Consider the following 26,124-nt stretch of genomic DNA (forward strand, 5'->3'; position numbering starts at 1 on the left):
CAACAGTGCCCTCATTTTTTATTGCACATCATTAATAACCTTTTTGCTTTCAACTTGGTTAGATTTTAGTTCTTTTATTTCTCCAGGAAGGGTATCTCTAATAACTTCCATGCTTTTTTCAAGCCCAGCTAGTATCTTTAAAATCATGATTCTCAACTCTAGGTCCAACATCACACCAATGTCCGTATTGAGTAGGTCCCTGGCAGACGGTACTACCTCTTGTTCTTTTTGTTGAGGTGATTTTTTTCGTCTTCTCATTTTGTCCAGAGGAGAATAGATGAATGAGAGAATAAAATGCTAACAAGTTAACAACATCCCCAGAAAAATATACTCTAAACAAATCAGAAAAGACCTGAAACCAGGGGAAAAGAAAGGGAAAGAAAGAAAAAAGAAAGAGAAAAAAAAGAAAAATATAAAAACAAAATCAGAACAAAACAAAACAAAAAATAAACAGAATATGATCAAATATGATAAGGCTAGTGCATAGATCAGTGCCACACACTAGAGTTTGGGTGTATTTTGGTCTGTTAGAAGAAAGTGCCTCCTAAAATTTTAAAGAAAGAAAGACTTATATATGTACAAAATAAGGGTTGATACAATGAAGGGGTGGAATATGACTGTAAAGATGAAAATTATAAAAAATTTTAAAAAAGGAATTGATAAGGTACTTGAAAAAAGAAAAAAGATTAAAAAAACGAAAGAAAGAAAAAAAGGGGAAAGAATGTGATCAGGCAGGAGACTAGAACAAAGCCATACACTAGAGATTTAGGGTATATTTTGATATGTTAGAAGAAACTGCATCTCAAAATTTTAAAGAGAGAACAACTGATATATATATGCCAAAATTAAGGGTAACTACTATGAAGGGATAGAATATGACTCTAAAAATGAAAAATAATTTTTTTTATAAAAAGGGGATTGATAAGATGTTGGTTGAAAAAGAGAAAAAGAAAAATTCAAAAAAAAAGTTAAAAAAAATTAACTTTGAAAGACTAATGAATCATGGTAAAAAAGCCATGAATTCTATGTGCAGTATTCCCCTAGCGCTGGAGTTCTCCCGTTCTCATTGGTCGGTAAACTTGGTCTTGGCGGGTTGTTCGTGCTGATCTTCTGGGGGAGGGGCCTGTTGCCATGGTTTTCAAATGTCTTTGCTGGAGGCGGAATTGCCCCGCCCTTGCCAGCCCGGGCTAAGTAATCTGCTCGGGTTTGCTTTCGGGAGCTTTTGTTCCCTACAAGCTGTCCGTACAGCTTTGGAGGATGAGAGTGAAAATGGCGGCGTCCCAATCTCCGCCCGGAGGAGCCGAGAACTCGGGGCCCCACTCCTCAGTGCACCCCTAGAGAAAAGCAGTCAGTCACTCCCATCTCCCCGGTCTCCAGCCGCACTCCGTGCTCACCCGGTCTGTGACCCAGCGTTTCTCCCTAGCACCCAACCCCGTGTGGAGTCTCCAAACCTAGCAGTTCCCTGCGGTGTGCTTGCGCGCTGCTCCTCCTGAAGGAGGAAGGGGAATCTCCCCAGATCTGCCGCTTGTTGGGACCCTGCTGGAGGAGCAGTGGCCCGACTGTGCCGCAGATCACGGTTTATGGCAACCCCAAGCTGAGAGCCCGCGCCTTGGCTCCGTCTCTGCAGCCGGCTTCTCCGCTCTGATACCCGGGAGCTCTGCCACACTCAGGCACCCCCAGTCTTTCTGTGACCCCGAGGGTCCTGAGACCACACTGTCCTGTGAGGGTTCCACCCCCAGCTTAGCCACTGGAGTGACGTCCCTCAGTGGAGCCGACTTCTAAAAGTTCCGATTTTGTGCTCCGAGGCTCTATCACTTGCCAGAAGCGGCGGACGGAGGCCCCCTCCCCTGCCCTCTATCCTCCTGAATAGCGCCTCGGATTCACTTCTCCGCACGTCCTACCTTCCAGAAAGTGGTCGCTTTTCTGTTCAGAGAGCTGTTGCTATTCTTTTCTTCGATCTCCTGTTGAGTTCGTAGGTGTTCAGAATGGTTTGATCCCTATCCAGCTGAATTCCTGAGACCAGACGAAATCCAGGTCTCCTACTCCATCTTGCTCCGCCCCTAGCCCAAGAATTCTAAGTTAAATTTCTGGTAATTACTCGAACTAAGGTAACTGCCTAAGACAAAACAGTTGATTGGCTTAGGATTGCAAATTCAGTTTTAAATTGAAAGCATCAAAATTAGAGATAAATGACCAAAAAAGATAAATTACCAAAAAGATTAAATCATAGGGATTTGATCAAAAAACAATATTCCAGGATACATACTGAGAATCAGAACAGATATATCTCACTATCACCAACTACAGCACATAGTAATGGACTGATGATCTTGAATCAGAAAATCATAGTGGTTTATCAGTGTACTTATGGAGTATATCCAGTGTACTCAGAGTTGAGTAGGCAAAGTGGGGGTATCAAAAGTACCAGATATTTAGCAGGTATTCAACCAATATTTGAGTTCATAAGCTAAGTGAATGAACACAGTATGGTCTCTACCCTCAGGAGCTTACAATGTAGTACAAAGATAAAACAGATATAAAAGAAACTTAATTATTAAATAATCTGAATACAGTTTACCCTTGAACAATGCAGGGGGTTAGGGGCACTGATCACCTGCATAAGTCTAAAATCCACCTATTAACTGATGCCCAAGAACTTAACCATTAATAGCCTACTGTTGACTACAAGCCTTACCAATAATATAAACAGTCAGTGAACACATTTTTTTGTAAGCTGTATATATTGTATTCTCACAATCAAGCTAGAGAAAATATTAAGAAAATCATAATACATTTTCAATACTGTACCATAAAATATCCGCATATAAGTGGGCCCACACAGCTCAAACCCATGTTGTTCAAAGGTCAACTGTATGTTTGTCAAGTTGTTAAGAAATCACTGAAGTTCTTGAATGGCTGAACATACACAACAGCTGCCAACTGATTTGAGCAATAGGATTCAAGTATTAAATTGCAAATTCTACCAGGTCAGTGGGAGTAAGTGAATTCACCTGCAGTGGAATAGTGAAGGCTTATTTACCTATTTCAAAATCTCTTCCCATATTCTACTACTTTGATATGGCCTGGGTGAGGGAGGTGTATCAGTTAAAAAGGTTTTATTTCTTAAAGTATAAATATATACACTTAAAGGTTAAACCTATCTGTAGCTTAATGTCACTAATTCAGTGAAATATATTGCTTTCTTCCTAATCACCAAATCACCCTCACTGATGATTTCAGAAGATGAGGTATCTGGAGAAGGAAATTCAAACCTGAGGAGGATGTTATGAAGAAATGCAGGTAGCTAAAGGCATGCAGGTAGGCAGCATTAGAAAAATGGCCTACTTTGTCTCCACAGACTCTCCTACCTTAAAAGCATCAGCTACAGCATTTGAAACCACCCCAACTGCTCCATTTCTTTTATGTGCCTGGAACTGTTAATGCCTGATAAATCCTATATATTACCATGCTTGCATTTAGTAAACAGTTTGATTAATAATACTCGTTTTACTCACACTTAAATAACTTTCTCACTTCTTAAATAGACTTCTCTAAGATTTTGAAAATAAATTTAAAAACAAATTTTTTTAAAGATTTTATTTATTTGACAGAGAAAGAGATAGCAAGAGCAGGAACAACAAGCAGGCGGAGTGGGAGAGGGAGAAGCAGGCTTCCCGCTGAGCAGGGAGCCCAATGCGGGGCTCGATCCCCAGGACCCTGGGATCATGACCTGAGCCGATGACAGACGCCTAACGACTGAGCCACCCAGGTGCCCTAAAATAATTTTTAAGGAATCAGGAAGCTTGATGTAGAATTTAGATCTGACTTTATTACCTTTTTTTATTACCTTTATCACATTGCATTTATTTAGTATATCCTCTTCACACCTTTGCACTGACTTGCAATATAAAATTAAATCTGTTTACATAAAATAATGTTCAGCTCCAATAAAATTGTAAAAAGATTACTTTTTAAAATGCAGTAAACATTTAAAACATTTTGAAATGATAAATAATAAAAATCAACATGAATCCAGTGACATTATCCCCCACATTATGTAAAATATCACATTATTCCCCACAAGAGTTCAATGCAAAAGAGTTCAATGCAAAATAAATGTTGCCTGATATTTTACAGTTTGTGTCTTTACCTCTATTCTCAGGCAGGTATTTCCTCTTATAAGTAATGCTTTAACTGTTCCTTACGAAGACATCTTACTCATTGTTACTGCATATTTATTTATCATTTATGATTGTTCACTAGTAATTATTTCCAAAGTTTTAGGGTAAAAATCATATTATATTCATTCATACAAAATAATCTTAATTTTTAAAATGTCATTATTTGTTATACTATTTTTAAGTAGTTTGCTAAACTGAGTGTTTTGTGGGTTAAACACACACAAAAAAACTACTTCTATTTCCCAAGCTGATAAGAACTCAGCTTATTCCTATTCCAGATATTAAAACCTTAAGGCTTAATCTTCATCATCTTTGAGAATTTCTAAAGAATGGGTCAAGTATACCACACTTGCATTTGTAAATTATTTTGCCCAGCGGCTTAATCAGGAATAATGCAAAGAAACCAGACTCTAAATTCATGCCAAATAAAATGATAATTTTTTTCAACCTATATAAAAATCGATCTTCTAAGGCATATGGAAAAGGAATACAATGTTTAACCGGCAGGACTGCTCAAGTACTGACAACTAAAATACTCCTTTCTTAGCAATGGCCCAAATGTTAACTTCTAGAGAATTTTGACTGATAGAATAAAATAATTCATGCCAATTAGATCATATAATTTTTGCTACTTTTGAGACAAAATATATAAATTAAAATAGTGTCTGTTTATATCACTTGCAAATGTCTATATACTAAAATTGCTACAGCCTATAAGGTACATACCACTTAGAAAACACAAATGGTCACACACTGCTCTTTTCAGGTATATTCATATAAAGATGAAAATCAGTATTTGTAGCATCAATAGGTCTGATGAGCAAATGTCACCCATGTAGGTATGACTGTCAAATCAATAGCCAAAGTGTGCCCTTGATTATAATCACTATTATAACTGAATAATCTGTAAATTATATCATGAGTTGTAATCCCCCATCCACTACCAGAACATGCCCTGTAATATATGGTGATTCTAAAAGAAACACAACCGCATGTGCCACATCAATAGGTTCTCCAAACCTCCCAAGAGGGATATTTTTCTTTAAATGTTCTTCTTTCAAGTCTTTCGTCATATCTGTGTGAACAAATCCTAAAAGAGAAATGTTTATTTAGTTGAAAAGGGTAGACACTAAGCCATCTGCTCAATTTCAAATAAATATAAATTTGCTCCTGAAAATTTGAGATTAACCAACTTGTTTAGGAAATACAGAGTTCTGCTAGCAATCAAATAACCAAGTCTACATTTTTATCCAATTTAACTCAATGAACATTTACTGAACACCAAAACATCTGATTCCCAAATATTTGGCCCAACTCCTAGCACAATATTAAGTGGGTAGATACAAACATGAATAAAAATTCCATTCCTTGGGGAACCTGTAGTTTATGGAAGAAACACTCACTTGTCCCCCTAAATATAATAAAATGTCATCTGGTGAATACCCTTATACACAAACTACCACAAAGAAGTAATTTTCACTTCATTGGGGGCAGAGGGGTAATAGGGTTAGAGGGAAGAAAGGTGGTCACATGAACTGATTTGGCAGGTCTGACAAAAATTAGTTTTGTTTGCTATAGCTAAGAGAGCTGATGATCAGAAAGACCAGTATTCCCAATATTCATAAGAAAAAAATCTTACGGAATGATCCTATTCTGGTGCAAGTATATACTGAAAATTCAAAATTTAACATGGCATTGGTAAATGAAATGAAGCTTAAAGAGAACATTTTCTAATGTATATGGTTCTGTGGTATAAAGTACCACATAATATATTAAACAACCAATTCTAAATGACTCATATAATAGATATATGCCAAAACTATAAATTTATTAAGAAAATCTAGTGAGATTAGTCTGAGACAAATACATATTACCAATAAAATAGTCAACTTACAAAATCAGTATACTGTACACTACTCATTTAAACTTCTAAAGAGAGCAAATAATCCTCATGAAATAAAAAAGATTTTTTTAATTTTAAGGTCATGAAAAATACATGGACTAAAAGACATGTGAAGTGAAAGATTAATGTGCAACCTCAAGAAAAGTTTTCAAAAAAAAAAAGAACAGTTTTCAGACTGGCTTGTACTAAAATTAAATCATTTGTAATTTAAACTGTAAATTAATCTAAAAACACTGCCATCTGAAGTATCAGGATAAATGTGAACTAAATACTCTATAAAGAATTAACCTAAGGTCACTGGTTTATTATGTAATACTATGTTATTATTTAATTTCTCTTTGCCTTAGGTTTCACTTATAAATATTTAAATAGGTTCTTAAAAGTCTTATGAGAAATGTCATAGATTTTTCTATCATGAAGCCTACAACAGGGACAGCTTTCTTAGGGAAAAACTAGAAACAAGCTGAATGTCTTTCAAAAGGGAACTATTTAAAGAAATCACGGTATAGCCACACAGTAGAACAATATGCACCTATTAAAAATGATGCTATGAAGTACATTTATGTTAAAAAGGTTACAAATGCATTATAACCCCATTAAAAATATATATATACACACACACAAATGACTAAAACAACCACCAAAATATTAACAGTGACTATCACTAAATACTATTACTACAAGTGATGATTTTTACTTTCTTCTCTGTACTTGTCTGTATTTTCCAAATTGTCTACATGTTATTTTGGTATTCAAATAAATAATTATTGAAAAAGATGCACAGTACTAACTTCAGATTGTCTGAAATGAGGACCTGGAATAAAAAAACAATGTTACATTATTTGTGTGTTTCATTGTGAAATATGACCTCCTCTGCCATTAAATCTTACCACATTTACTTAAAAAGTCCACCCCACTTCAATCCCTTTCATCTTTAAGAACAATGAGATGGCCAGAAGGAATGCAAGAATAAAGAGAAGTACATGCTGCAGATAATAACAACACTGGATGACCAGCCTCTGCAGAATTTCAAGTGAACTGTAAATGCAACCTCATCTACAGTGAAGAGTCATAATAATCAATAGGCAATCCAATTACCTTAAAAAGCACTATCATGGGACTTCCTGATATCCGAAGTTTTATGTCTTTGGACACACTTATTTTCAAAAATACCTCAGAGTATATTAGGGGGGAAAAAAAACTCATCTCACATATTCAAAAAGCTGAATTAATTAAAATTATGAATGTAACATTAAAGATCACATTATCTTCTCAAGGAGTTCATGATACACTTACTTTATTCTAAGGTTGTTTTGAATTCTGGCAAAACTGGCATAAAATATTTCCCCACTAACTCTCAACACCCTCAGCAGAAAATCAATAACGTGTTTTAATCTTAAAGGAAAAAACTCGGGGTGCCTGGGTGGCTCAGTCAGTTGAGTGTTCAACTCTTCATTTCAGTTCAGGTCTTGATCTTGGGGTCATGGAATCAAGCCCCGCATCAGACTCCTCACTCAGCAGGGAGTCTCCTTGAGATTCTCTCTCTTCCTCTGCTCTTCCCCCAGCTCTTTCTCTCTCTCTCTCTCTCTAAAATAAATAAAACTTTTTTAGAAAAAAATTCAAAAAAACTACAGTAAAAATGTTTTTGCTAGAAAGACCATGTAACGATGAGTTAGCGAATTCCAGGCTCAACTTCCGGTGAGCTTTTTTGGTTCTGGGGACTTTTTCTCAAAAGCAGCATTTTGTGATAAAAAGACCACTGGATTAGGACACATTAAACTAGATTCTGGTTCCCTACTCTGCTAATACTATCAAAGCTATGACCCAAGCAAAGTCATGTACTACCTAAAACTGTATGACTGTTTCTGTATCATAAAATAAGTGAAGTAGATTGAAAATGATGGAGCCCTGAGATGTCTTTTAGCTCTACAAAACTATGATTCGAAGATGAAAAGTATGCCTCATTAAATGACAACTTTCCTTGAAGATTAGGAAAGTGAGCTCCCCTAAAAGAACCCTCAGTTCCTACATTGGTAGCTGGGTGGATAATTAGAATAGCTCCAATTCAGGAAACACTGATGCTAATCTAGGTTTTTATTCATTCTGTGCAGAAAGAAACAGATTTGGGTGGATGTCAGTCCTGGTATGTTTGTCCTTTTGGAGACAAAGAGGCCACACATCTGGGAGAGGCCATTTGAAGGCATTTCCACCTTGGAAAAAAAAGCAGGTCTAGAACAGAGCATGAGGTACAGAAAGGCAAACCTTGGACAGAAAGAGAGATTTAGACAGTGAGACACATTTAAGAACAATCCCACTGAGATGGAAAGAAGTCTTATGCCACATAGGTATAGGCCATGAGGACAGACTATTTTCTTCCAAAGAACAACCAAATAAGCCAGAAACATGGAATAAAGGCTAATACCTTGAAGCTTTTGATAAGGTCTTGTTCAACATTACAGCGTAGATTCAGCCCTGCCATAGTCTGTGTCCATTTTAGGTCAAATTTGAGGAGAGGTATCATCTGAATCCAGCAATGAAATCATGATGTTCAGATACCCACCTCACTTGAAGATTCTCCCTCCACTGCTCAAGCTTGGAAGATAAGGGTGTTATTTCACAAGGGGAAGTCTGCCACAGATTCTCCCCAGGTCTATGAACAGATAATTATAATGACAATCCTCATGGGATAGCTGCTAGCCAACCCTGAACACTAGACAGAAAGACTAAAATGAAGTGGGCATCAGAGGCCAAGTTGAAAGGAAGGGATTAATTCACCAATACTGGCTTTTCTTCTTTGATTATGATGTTTGATATAGAGACCAAGAACATACCCAAAGAGGGGTGCCTGGGTGGCTCAGTCGTTAAGCGTCTGCCCTCGGCTCAGGTCATGATCCCAGGGTCCTGGGATCGAGCCCCGCATCGGGCTCCCTGCTCGGCGGGGAGCCTGCTTCTCCCTCTCCCACTCCCCCTGCTTGTGTTCCCTCTCTCGCTGTGTCTGTCTCTATCAAATAAATAAATAAAATCTTTAAAAAAATAAAATAAAATAAAGAAACAGGTCCTGACTTTAAAAAAAAAAAAAAAAAAGAACATACCCAAAGACCCAAGAGCAGCTTGGGTCTCAACATTATCAGCAGCTTTTTTTTTTTTTAATTAATAGACTTATTTTTAGTGGTTTTAGGTTTACAGAAAAACTGAGCATAAAATAGAGGGGGTTCCCATATACTCCCTTATCACATTACCCCTATTTTACCCAATTATTTATAGCTTGCCTTAGGGTGGTACATTTGATGGTCCAATATTGATACGTTATTAAGTAAAGTCCATAGTTTACCTTAGCATTCACCCTTTGGCTGGTATAGTTCTATGTTTTGACAAACATAAAATGTAACATATCCACCATTACAGTATCATACAGAATAAATTTACTGCCCTAAAAATCTATCTGCAGCTTTTAGAAACTCATGTGAATCTTTTTTTTTAAAGATTTTATTTATTTGAGAGAGAGAGAATGAGAGATAGAGAGCACGAGAGGGAAGAGGGTCAGAGGGAGAAGCAGACTTCCTGCTGAGCAGGGAGCCTGATGTGGGACTCGATTCCGGGACTCCAGGATCATGACCTGAGCCGAAGGCAGTCGCTTAACCAATTGAGCCACCCAGGCACCCAAAAAACTCATGTGAATCTTTACCAAATTTATCAGAAATCAGATAAAAAATGTGAAGCTAATCTCGAATGACTCCAGGGCCTACCAAATTTCAACGTCATTTTATGCTATAGCTCATAAACCATGTGATCCCCATTTATAAATATATTGGCAACCCAGGTCACTGCATATAAACAGCCTATTGGATTCTCTATCAGATATCATAGGACCTGAGCAGAGATTTTAGCAGTCCTTAAACATTTCACATACTCATTTTTGTGCTTGTATTGCTCTCCAGTTTGTGCTCTCTCCTTGGCCTAATAGGACTCTCTTCCATATCATTTTGTCACTTTATTTATAAAGTTCTGGAAATTTTGCTCTCCTACTCACTTCATTATGTATGTATTTACAATGCCTTTCAAGCTGGGCTATGAAAATTATAAACTACCAGTAGGTGCCACTGTCCAACAAATGATGTTATTGATCACTTGGACAATTAGAGGTTTCCAACTGGAAACAAACCTTAACCTTAAACCAACAAATAAATAACTGAAATGACATGCACTCAACTTAAAACAAGGATACTTCTACTTTAGTTCCACATACATGACAACACACTCAGTATATCTTTTTTAAAAAGGTACAATAGGAGCACCTGGACGGCTCAATCAGTTAAGTGCCCGCCTCTTGGTTTTGGCTCAGGTCATGATCAAGCCCTGTGTCGGGCTCTGCGGTGGGTGTGAAGCCTGCTTAAGATTCTCTCTCTCCCTTTCCCTCTGCCCCACCCCTACTACTTCCCTCCCTAAAAATAATAATAATAATAATAATAATAAATTAAAAGGTACAGATATACTCTTCCACATAAAAGTACATGGTTATTTAATAAGAATTTATATTTGATAAATTCTAAAGAAAATGTATTTCTTTTACCCATTTTTTTTTGGCTAGCTATATAAATAGCATTTCACTTCCATATTAATTGATCACTATTTTAGTTTTGAAAGCTTTTATATACAACATAGACCATATATTTAAATAAGACACCAGGGGCGCCCGAGTGGCTCAGTTGGTTAAGCGACTGCCTTCAGCTCAGGTCATGATCCTGGAGTCCTGGGATCGAGTCCCACATCGGGCTCCCTGCTCAGCAGGGAGTCTGCTTCTCCCTCTGACCCTCTTCCCTCTCGTGCTCTCTATCTCTCATTCTCTCTCTCTCAAATAAATAAAATCTTTAAAAAAATAAAATTATTAAATAAGACACCAGGATTTTAGCCTATCACCAATATTAACATTTATAGGATGTATATTATTTGATACATCTGCTGGCTCAGGTTTTGATTCTCTGGTATACAGAAAGAACTGAAATAACCCAGACATTTTTTTTTAAAGGAGAACAGGCTGTTGCCAAAAACTAGACCAAAATTTTAACCAGAACAAATTCATATATCTTAATATTGTGTTAGTAAAAGTGTACAGGGAAGCAGTGTGAAAAATCAACTCCATACCAAATAGCACATAAAAGGACCTAGAATAATACCTGTTTTGAGTAGCTGCCAAGCTTATGCAAACATTTATCAACAAGATTTTCTCCAAGTAGTAAACATAAAAGCTCAACTTAAGAAAGGGGGGTGGGGGATGTGGATACTAAGGTACCCTACAGAAATAAATGCAATGCTGTACTATTTGTCAAAATTTAAAATGCATATTCCCTTTGAGTCTTGGCAGTTTTGTTCCCAGAATTACATTCATTATACTCATACATATACAAAATAAATTACATACAAGTATTGTCACTGCATTATTAATTGTAATGGCAAAAGATCAGAAGCAATCTAACTGCCCATCAAGAGGCAACAGTTATTAAATCCACTATGGTACAGACATTACTGTCTTTTCATTCAGCCATGAAAAGGAACGCAGCAGTCACATAAGACCACATATTGTCTGACTTGGTTTATATGAACTGTCCCAGAATAGGGGAATCTACAGAGACACAAAGTAGGTTAGTGGTTGCCAGAAGCTGGGGAGATTGGAGGGAAATGGAGAGTGAATGCTAAAGGCTACAGGTTTCTTTTGGGATGATGAAAATGTTCTAAAATGTATTGTGGTGATGATAGAACAATTCTGTAACTATACTAAAACTACTGAATTGTATACTTTAAATGGGTGAATTGTATGATATGTGAGTTGTATTTCCATAAAGCTGTTATTTTAAAAAGTAAAGTAGTTCTATGTGGAATAATATGGAATCAACTCCAAAAACTGTATTATGAATAAAGATACAGAACACTGAATAGTATGATACTTTTCTTTTTACATATACATTTATACATTCATATAAATAAACACAGATGTATATTTATATATTATATGCATACACACACACATTTTATTGGCTTGTATATGAAATACCAAAGACACTAATTAACAGTAATTGCTCTGGAGTAAAGAAAGTAGATGATTAAGGGAGAGAAGACTCACTTTTCAATCTATGCCTTTTTGTACTTCTGAATTTAGTACTGTGTTTGAACTATCTATTGGGAACACATTTTTTTAAAGTAATGTATCCATTATAGTTTCAATTTCTTAAAGGTTATTGTATTATTTATTTATTTATTTATTTATTTGAATGAGAAAGAGAGAGAGAAGGACCAGGGGTAGGGGCAGAGGGAGAGGGAAAAGCAGACTCCCCGCTAAGCAGGGAGCCCGATGTGGGGCTCGGCCTGGGATCATGACCTGAGCCAAAGGCAGATGCTTAACCGACTGAGCCACCCAAGCACCGCTACAGTTTCAATTTATCAAATATTCTGTTTCTCATATTCAGTATTTCCTAATCAGTAAAATTTATCCATGATGCAAAATTTATTTTATATTTGAATACTAAAGCTTAGTAACTAATTGATCTTTAAAAAGTCAGTAACATTAGGCAGTGAATAATAGCCTAATTTATTTTCCCCATTTCTTGATTTTCCTGTTATGATTTGCTTAACTGTTTTCCTTAACTGGAAACTCCATTTGAAGGTGACCAGGAAAACTGACATAAGAAGAAACGTTAATTCTGAGGCTTGTCGGTTCTAATTAAAAGATCTGGTGACGAAACTGTTTGAAATTACTACCAAAAATAAATAATCCATACAATCAATTAATTCTTCTACTTCAACCTGCACTTTGCTTCTGACCAATAAAGCATATTCATACTATGAATCCTGCTAAATATATATGGCCAATAATAAAGGTCACCCTATGAAACGACTACATTTTTAGCAATAGGTTTTTTCCTGTAATACAAATTGTACTGGAAAGTAAGATCTTTAAGAAAGGCTATACAACCACACTTCCATTAACACTCCTAAAACTTCCCTTTGTATACAAACTGGATTCCCCACTATTTAGCCTGTTGCCTTGACAACTGATTCACTCTGACAAAATTAAACATTCCTTCTTCAGTGTTTCCATAACATCATATATGTTCCTCTACTTTACATCCATCATACAGCATTGTAATTATTTTATATGTCTTTCTCACTGCATTTAGCTCCTTGTAGCAGAATATCTTATGCATTTTTTATAATTTTGGAACCCTTGCATATAGGAGAGAGTCCAGAAAATCTGCTGAGTTATTATGAGTTAGAAACATGTGCATTACCCTTAAATCATCTAGCTTTTAAATCATGAACTAGAATTAACTCTTCATCACCCACACTACTGCAATCCCTTAACAGAGGGAAGCAAATACATAAAGCCCCAAATCACAAATAATCTATTCTATATATGGCTAAACTAGGGTAACATTAAAATCAGTCAGGTTGCATAAGCATACACAAACAGAAAGCACTGTCAAAAGGACAGTACAAGTTTTGGATTATTTTTTCTTTTTTTTTTTTTTCTCTCTAAAATGGTTTTATCTAAACCAGAGTCATTTATCAAGTGTTCATGGATTTGGAATGCTTGAATTTAGCCAGTCTCTGTGACTGAACAATTAACTGAGATGAAGACACATAACAGAGCACAAAAGTTATCAGGACATTTTGACATTTCCCTAATCCCTGCTAGTTTAGCATCACTGCCAAATAAAAGACCAATCCCAGGCGTGCCTGGGTGGCTTAGTCGGTTAAGCGTCTACCTGCAGCTCAGGTCATGATCCCAGGGTCCTGGGATCAAGCCCCACATCGGGCTCCCCGCTCAGTAGGGAGTCTCCTCTCTCTCTCCCCCTGCCGGTGCTCTCTCTTTCAAATAAACCAACCAACCAACCAACAAACCAATCCCAGCACGCAAGCTGGAACCATCAGTGACTTGAAATGGAAAGGTGGCATAGGTCTACGCCAGCCTACTCTTACAAATAACCAATGAACCAAAAGGTCTTTTCTGTAGAGATAATCAATTCTTCAATACCTACAGTAAAGTAGGACAAAGATTCCACGGCTAACTGGCAGAGGTATATGAAAACAATTTCATTCAAAAGTCAAGTAAATACCTAACCCAAATTTTTATCACACCAAAGAGTGATACTATAGATATGAGTTTTAGCACATTTTTATCACCCTCTTAACTAGTCCAGGTTTTGTGTATGTTTTTGGTTTTTTTTTTTAATATCCATTTGGTCCAAAGACAGTTTCTACTTTTTATAATGCCATGATCTCATGTCTTTGATAAGTTAAACTTTTGTTTATACTACCTACATTCTGCTGAACTGATGAATCACAAAGAACTCTAATTTCCAGATAAATGATTTTTGATGTTATTGTGGGACTTCTTGAGATTTTTTAAATATTGAACTATGTTTTCTTAAAACTAGAATCTACTTTGTCACATGGTCTGCTTGTAAATCTGTGGAATCCCAGATACTTGAGGCAGCATACATTTCATTTTGTATTTCTAACTGGATTAGTACTAATTTTATACATGTTTAACTGATCTGTATACTTTGGAATGTCACATGGATAAGGTTTCTAACTAATCTGAAAGTCACTGCAATTAATACTTGCACATTTGACATTTCTGGCCCTATTTTGGCTGAAGAATGATGTACAGTTATGAATATTTTGCATTTCATGAGGAAAACTTAATATGTTTTTATGTAGGTATTTTAAAGAAATTTTAACTGCTTTTATATCCTGTGAACTAAACACACTGCATAGCACTGAGTCTTCTGATAGACGCCTATATGCTGTACTATTTCAGTCACTTCTAGGAGGTCCCATAACATTTGTAGATCATAACAGAGAAGCATCTAAAACATGGCCCCTTTCTCGCCTAGGTGGCTCAGTCAGTTAAACATCCAACTCTTGATTTCAGCTTAGGTCATGATCTCACGGTCATGAGATTGAGCCCCACATCAGACTCCACAGTCAGCGGGCAGTCTGGTTCTCTTCCTCTCCTACTCCTCCCTCTGCGCACGCTCACTCTCTCTATATAAATAAATTAATTTAAAAAACATTTAAAAAGAAAATAAAAAATAAAACATGGCCCCTTTCTCAAACTGAGCAACAACCTTTTCAAGACAAGCTTTGGCAAAAGTTTTCCCTTATAATTCTGTATTCTTATTTTGGTCTAAGTGGAAGTTGGTTTTATAACTGTCTTGAAGATTATATCAACACACTCACACTTCATCCTATTTTCCTCTGTCCTACAGATTACTTAGCACACTGTGAAAACGTAAGTTGAAGAAGGAAATTCTAAGAGTTAGTGACTTGTAGAATGCTTTGTGTTCATGAGTACAAACAACAACTGAGTGGAACAGAACTTGTTTAAAATTTAAGGCAATTAATTTGGGGATTTTTGTTTTTTGTTTTTTAAAGATTTTATTTATTTGACAGAGAGAGAGAGAGAGAGCGAGAGAGGGAACATAAGCAGGGGGAGTGGGAGAGGGAGAAGCAGGCCTCCCGCCGAGCAGGGAGCCCGATGTGGGAATCAATCCCAGGACCCTGAGATCATGACCCAAACTGAAGGCAGTCGCTTAACCGACTGAGTCACCCAGGTGCCCCAAGGCAATTAATTTGAAGACCAACAAACCAGCTGTAAGTTGTATATTTGAATTTACTTTAAAAGCCTTAGCATAAGAATTGGAAAATTTCTTTAGCCTTTAGCAAGCTACACTGTAATTCCAATCATTGTTTTAATATTTTCCAATTATCTATAACTGACAGACCAAGTTCATTGGTTTTGCATCCCATTTAATCCATCAGTGTTTTCAAGCCACGAGGAATGCCCAAAGTAAGCACAATAAAAGGACACGTGCACAATAATATCCTACTTGTCTTCTTGAGAAGTCTCTGATTTCTGTGCACTTAGCTCAAATCAAATTTGCTTTGTACTACAAGTGAATTGCATCTCTACTAGCTTGGTTTTTCCTACATCTTTAACAAGAAGTGTTCCTCACAGATTTCCTCCAGGAAGCTAGCTCTACTATAAGCTTCCGACTGTGACTTTGTTACTATTTTGAAAATTATTAAATTATTAAAAATTATTAAACAGCCACATCTATTAAACAGTCATCTTCATCATTGGCCACTCCAACATATGTCTGGTTTTAGAAACCTTAGTTTCTCTAAGCAGTGCTTCATGCATATATAATAGTACTTTCTGGTGTCAGAGTATTCAGTCTTATTTCTGTTATCACGTCCTCCACTTTCTTCCTCCCATGCCATCACACAATGAGCGTCAAAGCACCCATCCATTCGTTAAAGAGACAACTACAGATAAAATCACTGTTAAAATATTGCTACTTCATAGACTGATTTCGAAAAAGGTGTTTCTTCCTCCTGAGTCTGTGAAATTTTATCCTTCAAATTTTTCTTTGTGTTGAAATTCTAACATGAATCCTGGATAGCTCTCTAGGGTACAATAAGGTCCAGAGAAAGGCATCTTGTCTATTTTGAAAACAAACATGTGACCCCTGGCAATTCTTTTTCTAAATACCGACTTTCTAGAGAAATCAGTATGTCAGTTATTGTACATGACTGGTTGGTGAAATGTGCAAATATGACATCACATATGCAGCCTTGTTTGATCATTTCCTCTGGTCTATACTGTTATTAAAAGCATACTATATTATAGGCCTATTCAAATATTTTAAATATAGAGAAGTATTGTTTCCATAAGATAAATATATTTATATAATATATGCATTACTTTGAAAACTCTGCTTTGACACTGACAAAGTCTAAATTAATTAGCAAATGTATCCCAGTGAGCAATAAATCAATGGAACATTCCAAGAAGAGAGAAGGACACTTAAAATGGAAATAGTTCTCCAGAAGTATACAATTTGGAGTTCAACTAGTGGATATGTTACCAATATCCAACCCTCCAACCTAATTTGAAATTCTTACATTCAACTTTTAAGAGTTATTAATTTATAACTGATATTTAAATGAGAAGTTTCTCTTGTGGTTTCAGTTTGAGAGTAATCATTTACTAGAAAATGCAATGTGGGGGCCCCTGGCTGGCTCAGTTGGTTAACTTGATTTTGGCACAGGTCATGATCTCAGGGTCATGAGATCAAGCCCCACATCAGGCTCCACATTGGGTGTGAAGCCTGCTTAAGATTCTCTCTCTCCCTCACTCCCCATCTCTCTAAAATAAAAAAATAAAAAATGCAATGTGGTTTATGCAAGCAAAACAGCCTGGTATTACTCTTGGCCTCCTCCTTGAGGGTAGTGCAGAGACTGGCAGTGTAGACAGGTGTAGCCACTCAAGTCCTGTCAAGACATAGTCATGCCCTCACATATTTCACTACTCAAGAATTTAGTAACAGTGAAAATTCCATGTTCCTATTCTGATACTCAGAAATGCCTGATGATGCTGATGTACTTACAAACACAGGAACAATCTCTGCTATTATTGTACAAAGCCATAGGAGTACATTAATATTTAAAAAGAAAAAAGTAAAACTGTCACTATTTGCAAATGACATACCATATATACACACACGTATACATACACACACACATACATATATGTATCACCCTAAAGAGTCCACCAAAAACCTACTAGCAGTAATAAATGAATTCAGTAAAGTTGCAGGATATGAATATAGAAATCTGTTGCATTTCAAGAGACTAATAATGAACTAGAAGAAAGAAAAATGAAAAAACAATCCCATTTACAATTACACCAAAAAGGATAAAATACTTAGGAATAAACTTAACCAAGGAGATGAAAGACCTATACTCTGAACCCTGTAAGACACTGATGAAGAAACTGAAGATGACACAAAAAATGGAAAGATATTCCATGCTGTGGATTAGAAGAACTGTTAAAATATCCACACTATCCACAGTAATCCCTATCAAAATACTAAATAGTAATTTTTCACAGAACTGAAACAAAAAATCCTAAAATTTATATGGTCTCACAAAAGACCCCAAATAGCCAAAACTATCTATCTATCTATCTATCTATCAATTATTTAAGTAATCTCTGCACCCAATGTGGGGCCTGAACTCATGACCCCACGATCAAGAGTCACACACTCTACCAGCTGAGCCAGGCCAGGCACCCCTAGCCAAGACAATCTTGAGAAAGAAGAACGAAGCTGGAGGTATCACAATGCCAGATTTCACACTCTATCATAAAGCTACAGTAATCAAAGCAGTATGGTACTGGCACAAAAACAGACATATATATCAATGGAACAGAATGGAGAGCCCAGAAATAAATCCACTCTTACATGGTCAATTAATCTATGACAAAGGTGACAAGAATATACAATGAAGAAAAGACAGTCTCTCCAATAAATCATGTTAAGAAAACTGGACAGCAAAAGAATGAAACTGGCCTGCTTTCTTACATCATACATAAAAATAAACTAAAAATGGATTAAAGATGTACATGTGTATTCTGAAACCATAAAACTCTTAAAAGAAAACACAGACAATAATATCTTGGACATTAGTCTTAGAAATATATTTCTGAATCTACCTCCTCAGGCAAGGAAAACAAAAGCAAAAAGAAAAACTATTAGGATTACTTCAAACTAAAAAGCTTCTGCACGAGGAAAAAAAAAAACAAAACCAAAGGCAATCTACTGAATGGGAGAAGATATTTACAAACGATATATCCAATAAGGAGTTAATATCCAAAATATATAAAGAACTTACACAACACCAAAAAACCCAAATAATCCCATTAAAAAATAGGCAAAAGACCTGAAATCAGTATTTTCCCAAAGAAGACATACAGATGGCCAATAGATACATAAAAAGATACTCAACATCAATAATCATTGAGGAAATGCAAATTAAAATGACAATGAGATAGCACCTTACACCTGTCAGAAGGACTAGAGTCAAGAAGACAAGAAATAACAAGTGTTAGCAAGAATGTGAAGAAAAGGAAACCCTTGGGCACCATTGGTGGGAAGGCAAACTGGCACAGCCACTATGGAAAACAGTACAGAGGATCTTCAATAAATTAAAAATAGAAATACCATATGACCCAGTAACTCTACTTCTAGATATCTGTACAGAGAAAACAAAAATACTAATTCATAAAATATATGCCCCATGTTTAACACAGTATTATTTACAATAGCCAAGAAATGGAAATAACCTAAATGTGCATCCATAATAGATGAATAGATAGAGATGATATATACACACAATGGAATATTACTCAACCATAAAAAAGAATGAAATCTTCTTGCCACTAAGTGGTAAGTATTATGCTAAGTAAATAAGAGAGTGAAAAAGACAAATAACATGAGTTCACTTGTACATGGAATCTTAAAAACGAACCAACAAAACCAGAAACCGACTCAGGGCGCCTGGGTGGCTCAGTCGTTAATCGTCTGCCCTCGGCTCAAGTCACGATCCCATTGTCCTGGGATCGAGTCCCGCATCAGGCTCCCTGCTCAGCGGGAAGCCTGCTTCTCCTCCTCCCACTCCCCCTGCTTGTGTTCCCTCTCTCACTGTGTCTCCCTTTTGAAAAAAAAAAAAAAAAATTTTTAAAAAAAAAAAAAAAAAAGCAGAAACAGACTCATAAATACAGAGAACTAATGGTTGCCAGAAGGGAGAGGGATGGAGGGATAGGCAAAATAGGTGAAGAAGATTAAGAGGTACAAGCTTCCAATCATAAATAAGTCGCAGGGATCGAAAATACAGCATACGGGATACAGTCAGTAATATTGTAATAACTTTATATAGTGACAGATGGTAGCTATATCTATCATGGTAAACGTTTCATAATATATGTAATTTTTCAATCACTATATTGTACACCTGAAACAACATAATATTGTATGTCAACTATACTCCAATTTTTAAAAAAAGAAAGTTTTCACTGACCTGGTGCGACTACATTCACTCTAATTTTCTTTCTTGCTACTTCTTTAGCAAGAGCACGTGAAAATCCAACTACTCCTCCTTTACCTGCACTGTACACAGACTGGCCAGAATTGCCTTTTAAACCAATAATACTTCCTAGAAAAAATAAAACAAAAGTAAATTCAAACCAACTAATGGGTTATTTGAATATTTAGATAATTTACAGTAAACAAACAAGGCACAAACCATTTTACCTTGTTCTTTACTAAAATTGGGAATTCTAACCCTTATCATTTCAGTAGTAAGACTTAGGGTCTGAGTCTGCTCCAGAAACAAACAGAAAACAGGTTCTGAAAGAAGCTTATGTAAAACCTCAAATGTCAGGCAGGGGCTTGAGAACTGATCCATTAAATGAAAGAAACCCACTCTCATCTCTGAGTTTGTCAGACATAGTTAAAGTCCTATAGTATTTATAAAGTCTTCCAGTAGGAAGAGATTAAAACCAGAAAAAGTCAGATAAACGCTGATTAATTTTATGGTTCTACAACACAGAAATGAGGAGGTATTTATTTCCACCTAAAAAAATAGTTCATCTGAAGACAAATCTCACTAAATTTGAACTACCATCAGTCAAAATTAACAAAGGTTCAATTATAAACTTTTTGTAAAACTGCAATTTAGTTACCTTCAATGATGTATCATAACTTGTTTTGACCACTAAAGATTCTTGGGTGGTCTCATTTATATGAATATGAAAGAATAATTTCTAATTCAAATATCAACTGTATGCAAACAAATTCTTGCAAAACGGACATGGGGAAGTGATTTTCTGCACCAGTGATCTGTACTTATGATATAAAAATTAATCAAGAACTTCACAAAACCTTTGAAAAAGTAATTTTATTTTAGGAAAACATCCCAAACACTTTTTATATTATAATCAACAAGTCCAATATTAAAATATCTGCCTTATATATGAAATGCCAGTGAATGACAGAGGAAGAGAACTGTGAAGCAGAGAGAGAGAAAAGAAACATCAGACAGAGGAAACGCAGATAGACAAAAAAAGGGTATCAGGGAGAAAGAAATCCAGAGAGACACAAAAAAGAAAGAAAAATATGGGCATGGAAGGCCAAATAGGAAGCTTTAGTTCATGCCACACACTATTGTCCATCTAGTCAATAACTGTTAACTTCTGAAATAATCAATGAACTTTCTAGCAGTTTAAAGTAATCCTTTCTGTAAAAAGATTCTCTGATTTTTATTTTTATTTACTTTTAGCACAATTCTAAAAGCTTTGCATGTACACAAAGGACTGACGTGGGTTTTTAAATATATCTAAAAAGGGGATATTTTAGAGTTAAACAAATATACCCACATTATCGGGTGGTCTACAGAGGCCAGTATACCAGCTTCTGAGAATCCAAAATCATTACCTGGCTGTGTTAGAAGGCAAAGGTCGACTAATCTTTTACTTTTTTTTTTTTAAGATTTTATTTATTTATTTGACAGAGAAAGAGTTAGTGAGACCAGAAACACAAGCAGCAGGTGTGGGAGAGGGAGAAGCAGGCTTCCCGTGGAGCAGGGAGCCTGATGCGGGGCGATCCCAAGACCCTGGGATCGTGACCTGAGCCAAAAGCAGACGCTTAATGACTGAGCCACCCAGGTGCCCCTAATCTTTTACTTTTTAATCATTTACTAATCTTTTTTTAAGAAAACTCATTTCTTACATTTTTAAGAGTAAATGTCAAAAATGTTCTAATTCTTATTAGCACAGTATTCTTTTGTCATTTTCAGAAGAGAAAAACCCTACATTTTGGCTTGGAAAGCCATTTCCTATATTAAAAACAACAGGGTCCAAAAAAAAAAAAACAGGGTCATTTAACAGAGCAGCATTCCCCTTGTGTGGCTTTTTAAGATATTACCATTTAAAATTAAAAGACAGATGATATGCTATTTTCAAATTACCAAATTGAAATAGAATTGTAAGTCATTTTGCATTTTAACGTCTATAAGCACATACCACATGGTTTATCTGCCCCATGAGTCAGATGAACTGAAGACTAGGGGTTACTTACATTCATTCTAAAAAATTGAAAAGATTATTCCCTTAAGAAAATTTCCTCCTAAACCTCTGTACTAGATTTATTAGAGACACATGCAACAGCTGTAGAGATCATTTTTTAGTCTCCACCAAAAATTTTTCAATTCCTTATCCATATTTTTTAAGATTTTATTTATTTATTTGACAGAGAGAGACACAGCGAGAGAGGGAACACAAGCAGGGGGACTGGGAGAGGGAGAAGCAGGCTTCCCACCAAGCAGGGAGCCCAATGTGGGGCTCGATCCCAGGACCCTGGGATCATGACCTGAGCTGAAGGCAGACACCTAACGACTCAGCCACCCAGGTACCCCCTTATCCGTATTTTAAATATCAGGTTTCACATGCAAATCAGGATGTCCAATTTCTCTTAAAATGTCAAATGGCTGGCAAAATGGAGACCAGATCTGTGCACAGCAGCAATCCACTGGATCCAAGTGGTGGCTGCCACTCCACATGGCTTCTGGATACCAAAGCTAGGCATCATTTGTCATATATCAAATTTTTTTAATACCTGATGGTATCATTCAATTAACATCTGCTTGACCACTAGAGAGATGTGAATTTGTGATTCCTATTTTACCCAGTAATTGGTTAATCAAGTCGTTTTTCCATATAGTAAAAAGGCCCATTTCATTTGTTTCACACATGAACAAACTCTAAATTAGTCAACTAAATATTTTTATGGCACTATAAGTCTAATTTCACAGGTGAAGACTCACCTACATTAACAATAGACCCTCTCTGCTGTTGAATCATAGTCTTCAAGGCAACTTTACAAGTCAGCATGGAACCCAAGAGGTTAGTATGAAGCTGAGATATCATATCTTCAGTTTTTGTTCTTACTAAAAGGCTATCCCTACAAAAAAACAAAACAAAACAAAAAACAGTAGCATATAAATAAAAAATGGGATAAAAACAAATTCAAAAAGTCAAGAAATATATAACATTTTAACTGAAAATAGAAGATTAGGAATATAGGTGAGCTAGAATACCTAGAGAGTCCCATTTTAAACTTGATTTGAGGGGCATTAAAATAACTGATAAACCAGAACAGATATACCCAGAAGCAGGGTTCAGGGGCAAATATTCCTAACTGCTAAAAGTAATGCCATGCAGCCAAAATAGCTTGAATGAACTGAGCAACTGCCATTATACAGTAAGCCCTGTTTAGCAAGAAAATATACTATTCTAAATATTATCCTAAATTCATCTTTTAAAAAGACAAGAATACCTACTCTAATACCATTAAGTTCATGAACTTATACAATGGTGACAGAAGTCAGAATAGTGGTTACCTATAAGGTAGTATTCACTGGGAAGAAACTGAAGAGAGCCTTCTGGAGTGCTAGAAAAGTTCTATAGCTCAATATGGGTGTACTGCAATGTTAAAATTGATCGAACTGTACCCTTACTGATATCTCAATATAAAAGAATGTATAGATAGATCAAATTTTAAAATACATGTTTTTAAAATACATATTTTCTTCCAATTAGAGGTACAGCACGTTAATATATTTACTCATACCAATCAAAAATACATTAGAAAAAAAAACAGGAAATGTACTTAAATATATGACCAACCTGTTAATTCCAGCTGCGTTTACCAAGAAATTAACTCGACCTAAATTTTTTTCCATCTCTTCAAATGTATTTTGAACATCACGCTCTTTGGCAACATCACAGCTAAATGCTAAATGATCTCCTATACAACAAAGTTAATTAGCATTACTTATAAATTATAACTTCAATTTAAAAATTATTCAATACACATTTGTTAAGCATCTACTATGAGCTAAGCCTGTGATTACTGGAACCTAGAGATAAAAGATAATTATGTCACGGATTCCTGCTCTCAAGTTCAGTCCAATAAAACTGAGATGGGGGTGGATGGGGAGTAAGAAGTAAAGTAATACTACAGAATTAAATCTTAAAACTTTTTTTAATCAAGAAAAAATGGGAGGAAGGCCTTTTTGTGTTCATAAGGCTTTGTAAGATTCATCTAACATTTCTGGTTTTGACGGTGACCCCATGCTACTGAATTCAACAGTGTTCTGGGTTTTATATTTTTTTTGAAATTTATGTCTAATTCTGTTAGGTTTTTGTTAAATTGGTTTCCTAGTCCTGAGAATAAACCCTAAGGATCTTGTACTTTTTTTTTTTTAACTATGGCACATATATTACAATAACTATTACTCAAGCCTGACCATTACAAAGCAGGAAGCTATAAAAAGAAAAAATACCAAAACTAAAAAACACACACAAAAAACTTTTTACTAAAAACTGTTACTTCCCCTTTTTAAAATGCCCACTTTTTAAAGATGTTTAAATACCAAACGAATACACGTCAAAAAAAGCATTTTCCATTCAGTAATATATCATTTTAATACTCTAAATGTAGATTTTTTTTGAAAACTAAACAATTGCTTATTTTCTGGCAGACCTCACCTAGTAGTTAACACTAAAATTACACCCTCATTACTTTGGAAGCAGTAAGCTTTCTGGGAAGTCACACTTTGTAGGTCAAAACCAATTGCTTATGGAACACATAATTCAAGGAAGCAAAAGGCCCAGAAGACTCCTCTGTGACCCAATGTCAGCTTTCATCTGAAAACTTGTTGGGTTCACAATAACCCTCGAAGCTCAACCAAAAGTTTCAATCTACTCCAGCAAACACTAATGGCTAGGGATGACCCCCATAAGGAAAATCACTTTCTCACTCCTTTGTGACAGTAACATAATCGAAGTGAATAGGAGCAGGAAGAAGCAGTCACTAAAATTCTCCCTGCTCTGTAACTCGTTTCTCTCTAAACAGAGTCTAATATTTTCCCAACCCATGTGCACAATTAGAGTGAACCAATAAGTAACGTTAAAGGATACAGCCTCCAAATGCATCCCCAGCCTCTTCCCAATTCCTCCCCCATAATGAAGTGCATTTGTGCCTTTCAGGAACTAAACTGCCGCGTCTCGGCATTTTTCGTTCATCCTAATTCTCCCTACCATCAAGGGACTTAAATTTGCAAAATAATGCAAAACAATTACTAATCCATTATTAATAAACAAAAAAATGGATTTTAAGTGCAGTAAAAAGGAATGTGAAAATCTCAATTCTCCATTTGTAGAAGCCACCAAAACAATTTAATAACCTATTAAGTGGTAATGGATGTAGGAGAGCCAAAACAAGAGTATCTCAAAACCGGCTGGTACTCAAAAGAGTTTGTCTATGAAACACGGCTTTGTGCATTCGCACAGGGGCCAAAACAGCCCTCAAGAAAACTACAGCGAGCCTTTCAAGCCTGACACGCCTACTCTTCCTGCTTTTCCGCCCAGCCCCGTCTCCGGGCGGCGCCCCGGGACCTCGCGGCACAAGGGAACCCTTTACCCTGCATAAAAAATTAACTGTTGTGTGTCTCCCTCCTTCCAGACACCAAAACAAAACAGCGCAGCATCGTTAGCACTAGCCTCCGGGGTGGGTGCTTAATTAATGGGGCCTCACAAGACTGCTAAGACTCAAAGAAAACCCCAAGTGTTCAGCTCTTGGCGGCAGGCAGCGTGGCAGGGGATACTCTGCGGGGAACCGGGTGTTAAGGGGTTATCTGCCCAAACTGTGTCCACACTCAGGACAGGGTGCTCCTAAACACGGGTAGCTTAATTGCTAAACCTCAGAGCCGTAAATGCCAGACCCTCTCGTTTTCAAACGAAGAAACTTCAGGCTTTCAAGACTGCAGCCACACAACTTGGACGACTCCAGTTCGGTACCTACCGCCGAGCTCACCGGCGGCGGCTTTGGCCATTTCCAGATTTCTGGCGATGATGGCCAGTCGGTAGCCTTTTGGGGCCATTAACTGGGCCACTGCCCTCCCAATGCCCCGGGAGCCTCCGAAAACAGCACAGACTTTGTCCATTTTGGCCCGGGGAGTCGCAAACTCGGAGGAAAGAAGGCTAGGAGTGGCGGCTCCTTTCCAGATTCTCTCTGGCTTTTAAACCACAGTCTCCTAAAAAAAAAAAAAAACGCAAACCCCCGCAAAAAAAAAGAG

The 26,124-nt window shown here is 36.5% G+C and overlaps 1 protein-coding gene across 3 annotated transcripts; it reads right to left on the reverse strand.

The window, feature by feature from the left end:
* Window positions 1–3,809: 3,809 nt before the first annotated feature.
* CBR4 (carbonyl reductase 4) lies at window positions 3,810–26,124 on the reverse strand. 3 transcript variants are annotated; one of them, XM_025874434.2, is made up of 5 exons: window positions 25,851–26,123; window positions 23,672–23,792; window positions 22,810–22,946; window positions 20,008–20,142; window positions 3,810–5,271 (listed from the first exon to the last, which is right to left on the reverse strand). In XM_025874434.2, exons 1-5 carry the CDS (start codon window positions 25,990–25,992, stop codon window positions 5,093–5,095), a joined length of 714 nt encoding a protein of 237 aa, XP_025730219.1. In that variant the 5' UTR covers window positions 25,993–26,123; the 3' UTR covers window positions 3,810–5,092. The 3 variants fall into 3 exon arrangements, with proteins under 3 accessions (XP_025730219.1, XP_025730220.1, XP_073748581.1); XM_073892480.1 differs by lacking the exon at window positions 3,810–5,271 and adding an exon at window positions 5,278–7,671 and having other exon boundaries at window positions 25,851–26,124; XM_025874435.2 differs by lacking the exon at window positions 20,008–20,142 and having other exon boundaries at window positions 25,851–26,124.

Source organism: Callorhinus ursinus, unplaced genomic scaffold (genome assembly GCF_003265705.2).
Source record: "Callorhinus ursinus isolate GAN/ISIS: 27379988/994484 unplaced genomic scaffold, GSC_fseal_2.0 scaffold4, whole genome shotgun sequence".
Taxonomy (NCBI): Eukaryota; Metazoa; Chordata; class Mammalia; order Carnivora; family Otariidae; genus Callorhinus; species Callorhinus ursinus.